Source organism: Clupea harengus, chromosome 7 (genome assembly GCF_900700415.2).
Source record: "Clupea harengus chromosome 7, Ch_v2.0.2, whole genome shotgun sequence".
In the NCBI taxonomy this organism is placed as follows: domain Eukaryota; kingdom Metazoa; phylum Chordata; class Actinopteri; order Clupeiformes; family Clupeidae; genus Clupea; species Clupea harengus.
In genome coordinates, this window is record NC_045158.1 from 5,459,151 (window position 1) to 5,464,656 (window position 5,506).

General features: G+C 40.9%; 1 protein-coding gene across 1 annotated transcript; it reads right to left on the reverse strand.

The window, feature by feature from the left end:
• On the reverse strand, positions 1-5,298 carry c7h9orf85 (chromosome 7 C9orf85 homolog). Its single transcript, XM_012830381.3, has 4 exons — positions 5,060-5,298; positions 3,891-3,997; positions 3,653-3,766; positions 1-502 (listed from the first exon to the last, which is right to left on the reverse strand). The coding sequence occupies exons 1-4, from the start codon at positions 5,159-5,161 to the stop codon at positions 352-354; spliced, it is 474 nt and encodes a 157-aa protein (XP_012685835.1). The 5' UTR covers positions 5,162-5,298; the 3' UTR covers positions 1-351.
• Positions 5,299-5,506: the final 208 nt, after the last annotated feature.

A 5,506-nucleotide genomic window follows, 5' to 3' on the forward strand; every position in this document is an offset into this window, starting at 1 on the left:
TTTGTGTTGTCAGACCAGAGTTTTATTTCTTTAGTGACACCCTCAATCAATAAAGATAGTAACAAAATGGAGGCAAATTTTCAACTAACATCTGATCTGTGAGCACAAAATGGATAAACACTCTTAAAAAGAAATGTACATGTAGAGAATGAATACGATCAGTTGCCATACTCTTGTCTCTACTGTTGTGTGTTCAGACCATACTGAACCATCGTACGTTCTCTAAAGTCATAAATACTGATGGTTTTTAGGTGGAAGGATCCAAGGTACAATGCCTAACCTCTCTGTACGAGTCCTGTGTATTCAAAAACTGCAGGCCTGTGAGTGATGCTCCCTCTGCCCATTAAGTCTCTAGTCTGGGCCATCATCTGAAAGGTCACAGTCACTGTCGAGGTCATCAAGGTCACCGACGTCTTCAGGATTCTCATCTTCTTTAGTCTTATTAAGGTCCCCTTTACTTGCTGGCTCAGTGGCGTCAGTCTCCTCCGTTGGTGTCTCAAGCCTATGGAATAAACCAAAATGTAATTTCAAACTATGTGGTCAGATATTGAACTCCTGACTGAGTTAAGACTATTACAGCTGGTGTACGTGGAATTATATGTCATTATAAGTCAAAACCTTCTGGCAGAGAGCACTAGTTTTCACTGTTTTGGACCCCACGAGGTACTAAAGTTATTCTACAAGCACACAGTAGATGTATGTGTTATTCATGGAATGGAGAAAGGTCAAAGATCACGATGACCACCAGAATTTATATTTTGTCAGATTGAATGGTTCATCAGAGAGGTTTTCCAGATCTTAACAGACAGATTGTTCTTCATCCTCTCTTACAGGAGACAGCAGACATTTGCATAGTTTGCTCCCTAATTTCAGTTGTTTTTATCTGAGCCATCACACAAAATGAGTAATGAGTAAGTGTAAATGGATAATTTGGCAAATCTTCTTCTAGACAAATAGCAAAACATCTGAAGAACATAGGAGAATATTGAATCCTTTTTTTTTCTTTTAATGATCAAGTTTGTGATGTCAGTTGTTCTGAAAGGACAAGTGGAAGTCTTGTGATGCCTGTTGGTGCTACGTGCTGAACGAGAAGCTTTCAAGTATTAATCATGGCAGTCTAGTTTGCACTTCCCATAACACGGCTTTAAGTAGAGGCTAGAGGCAGTTCTTAGGGGGAAAAAAAAATGCTGAAATGCTTTATCCAGTCAGAAAAAAAAAAGAATGCTGAACCGAAATGAAACCTTCCCCAAGATGAAATCAACCAGGTTTCAAAGGATTTCAGAGCTTGTAATAAATAGCTTGTAATAAATGACAGTGTTAATTAAGCACAATATGTGCCTTCATTATGTCGGCAACAAGATTTTATTAGATTACACATACTCCACATTCAAATGATTAGAAAACAATCTGTATAGGCTGAAATCTTCTTTTTTTGTTATTCTTTTGGTTATGTTTATTTTCAACTAAAATCTTGTAATATTATTCTACCTTGTCAGTCTACAAGCTTCTTTGGCTTCTGGCGTTGTCTTTGCCAGTTCCATGTCAACAAATACACGTGTATCACTTTCAATTAGAGGGTCTCGAAGCACGATTTGTATTTACGGCAGTGGTGTAAAAGTGAGCTACACTCCGAAGCTTTAGGGGGAGCACAGTAGCAATAAATACCAATTCTCACAGAATGGGGCTTTAAATATGAAATGGAACAAAAAAAAAAGGCAATACCTAATGAAATAAAACACATTACTTTTTTATTTCCCCCCCCCACACTATTCCTCATTGCTCTGTTTTTTGTCTTTACTGACTAAGTGAATGAAGTGAAGATGAGTTATATGTGTTTTGTGATGGTTGACCACCAGGGGGAGTTCTGTGCTCAGTTTCCAACTGGTAAGGTTCCTCAAGTAGAGGGCTGTCTCATCTCATTTCCAGCATCTGTATTTTTTCATACTCAAAACTATCTTCATATAACAGCAGAAGATTATTTTCTGAAAGTTTAGCCTTGCTGAAACAAACTAATAAAAGACTACTTAACAATGAATTGTAAACAATTGTCATCTCTGACAAGAAAAAACAAACATGTCTAAACTTTTCCAAAAACCTTTAAACATTTGATATTTCATACATTTGTATACATATACTATAATCCATGAAACTGAGATATGAAAAGGAATTTACTTAAAGATTTCATTTGTATTTAAAAAGGCTTACTGAAGGCCTATATGTCTGAAGAATAGTGTACCAATATATTGATCACCTTATCAGTTTTCGTCCCACTAATCTTTCCTCATTGTGTTCCATCGCAAATGTCTTCTGTAAACCACTGAAGCAATACGTTTAATGGACTATTTTAAATGAAATGCTGCTTTGAGGGCCATGGATGATAGCAGTTTCTTCTGTTAGTGGAAAGAGTCAAAGAAACAGTTAGCTCCGCCGCTGTGGTGAATGCTAGTGCGGCGCCGAGTCGCCACAGGGGCAATAGAGCACTGCACGGGGGCAATAGAGCGGGGCAATAGAGCACTGCACGGGGGCAACAGAGCACTGCACGGGGGCAATAGAGCACTGCACGGGGGCAACAGAGCACTGCACAGGGGCAATGGAGCGGGGCAATAGAGCACTGCACGGGGGCAACAGAGCACTGCACGGGGGCAACAGAGCACTGCACGGGGGCAACAGAGCACTGCACAGGGGCAATGGAGCGGGGCAATAGAGCACTGCACGGGGGCAACAGAGCACTGCACGGGGGCAATGGAGCGGGGCAATAGAGCACTGCTCGGCTCGGGCACCTTTGGTTGCTGGCGCTGCCTCTGGGGTGCGGCCTAGTCAGTGTAGGCTGTATGTTTAGACAGTAACTTTGTGACATCATACATTGATTACATCAAGGATTGTAATCAGAAGCAGCGCTTGGATGTCACTTGGACACTGGGGCAAGCATTTGTCACGGACTTGGACTATAACTACTAAGTGACCATATTCAATTGACTCAGTCAATTCTATTGGTCAGGAATCGAACCCCAGCTAACTGCTTGGAAGGCAGCAGTATGGTTCAGATACCAAGGGGTGTGGACTATTGATGGACTACTGACGGATCCGTGGCAATATTGCCAATTATATCGCCGTGGAATTGGTACCAATAGCCACTTTATAACAGTAATCCAGATTTAATTTGAACATCAGAGTGTTTGAGTTGGTAGCTCAGCTGCCGCAACCAAAAGCTCACCATCAAATGTATGTAGAAATATAAAAATGAACACAACCCAGTTTGCTGTCTACAGCCGAGAACGATATTTTATGCAGTGTTCTTTAAGGTCACTTGTGCTATTAGCCTTATACTATATTGAGGGTCTTTCTAATGGTTTCTAATGGCTGCTGCTCACCCTTGCCATGGCTATAATACTGTGTGTGTGCTATGTGTCAACAGACCTTCAAAGAGGGCAGGTAAACAAGCTGTACCATGCATTATAGATTATAGTAAGGACAACAGTAAATTAGGTCATCAACTCCTAACCTGCATGGCCTCAAATTTGGCCTTGGCCTTGCTTGCTATTGTTAACCAGCATTTCATCTCATAAAGTATTTGATGAGACATTTACACACACACACACACACACACACACACACACACACACAGACAGAAAAGTGCAAAAAAGACACTTACGGAACGACAATCTCTTCTTTCTTTCCACACTTGGCACACAGTTCCAGCTTGAGGGCACAGGGCTTGCATACGATGTGGTATGGAGCCTTTACAGCCTTCTGCAAGCACTTCACACTAGCAAAAGAAACACACTAAGCATATGGCAACATGGAGGAGGCTAGACATCATGAAGATGAGTCCTGTACACTGAAATACAAATTAATGAAAACAATATCAGCATTTATGGCTGGGTACTCACCACTTCCGAGGTTGTGTGAGAGGCTTGTATTTACTGTACTTCACTTTCCATTCCAAGACCTCTTTGCAGTGCAGACATACACCCCCGTGGACCTTCTGATTCACTTTCTGCATACATGTAGAATAGTGTTACGGGTTTATAGAGATCACAGTATGTAAGGGCGAGCTGTGGAGAATCTAAATGTATGAATAATTAAGTGAACATTATGTTTGAATTAGGAATGAATACCCTGACTGTGTATTCAGTTTTTCAGGTAACTAGCAAATATATCTAATGTAACTAACGATCTCCATAAAGTTATGAGCCCAGCACTGAAACTTTTGTGAAATAGGCCTATTTTATTCGTTCCTGGGGTTAACACGATCGTCACCAAGTACACTGGAGCTTTGTGGCAAACCCTACCTATCCTAATGAAGGTGCCCCTAAAATACCTAAACGCTACTGCATATATGCAAATATAGGGTACAGCTTTGGTGCGATCATGATAAACTGGGAAAGTTACGACCCCTGAGTGGGAGAATACACCTGAACGCCTGTCGTACTCGGAACATCCCACTAGGAAAGTGGGTTATTTTTTTAGAGCTCCGAGAAGTAGGTTTGACGTCACTCGACATGGCGGCGTTTGTGTTGAAAGATAAAAAAAAAAATAAGTACATGCTCCGCGCACAAATAAGTCACTACACTGTTTATACAGGTCGTACTCATTAGCGCGGGTGATTGTGATGTTAAACGAGAATTCGTGGTTTACTTTTGTGTACGCCTTCTGGCTATCTAACCTATTTGACATTACCTTGTCAATACCATTGCCTATTTGTTGTCGTTATGTGAACCATAGACATATATAACCATAGACAACCATAGACATCTATATGTCCATGATGTGAACGCTCTCCACTCGGACTTTTCCAATTCCCAGCTGCCTGAACCTCACTGCATCTATGGATTACATTTAGCTCGTAGCTGGGAAGGCTAGCTTTACAGTGAATTAATACAATGTATGTGTAAGACACAGCAGTTAATGTGCTAGATACAGCAATGTCTAACCAATCCCTCCCACGGCTTTTCCTCAAAAATATCAACTACATTTAAATTATCTTAGAATGATGGCTTTCATGATCCTTAGCTAACCAAAGCCGTGGGTCAACAGAGTCGCTAAACGTGAACGTTACCTTCTGGGTCGCGTTGGCACCGTATTTATCATTTTTGAAGACAATACTGTTCTGGTGCTTCTGAGCACGTGTTCGAGATAAATTGCCTTTCTGTGAACTCATTATTATTCCCGAAATGAAAAGAATGTCAAATAAGTTATTTACTCCCAACACTGGAAATAACACTTGCGAAAATTTGTGAACACATGGCTCCTACACAAACTGAATTCGCGTGCACCAACCGGAAGAAGGAAGAAGAAAGAAAATAACTTTACAGGAGCACGTTCAACTGCATCAGAACTACGCAAAGATTTAAGGCAAAATCACGATTGAGAAAATGTGTACAGCCCGCTGGAGGTAGATGATTACTGTATAATCACTACTTGTATGGCTGCTCTGCTGCTCTTGTAACTGTTAGTGTTCATTTGATTAAATGCTGAGGTCTTCTCGGATAACGTTAAGATTACA

Bases quoted from the DNA above. Each gene is read 5' to 3' on its own strand.
- c7h9orf85 (XM_012830381.3), bottom strand. From the start codon at position 5,161: ATGAGTTCACAGAAAGGCAATTTATCTCGAACACGTGCTCAGAAGCAC. The intron at 3,998-5,059 runs GTAACGTTCACG...ACATGTATGCAG, and splicing joins GTGCCAACGCGACCCAGAAG to AAAGTGAATCAGAAGGTCCA. The intron at 503-3,652 runs GTAAGTGTCTTT...TTTATTCCATAG, and splicing joins AAAGAAGAGATTGTCGTTCC to GCTTGAGACACCAACGGAGG.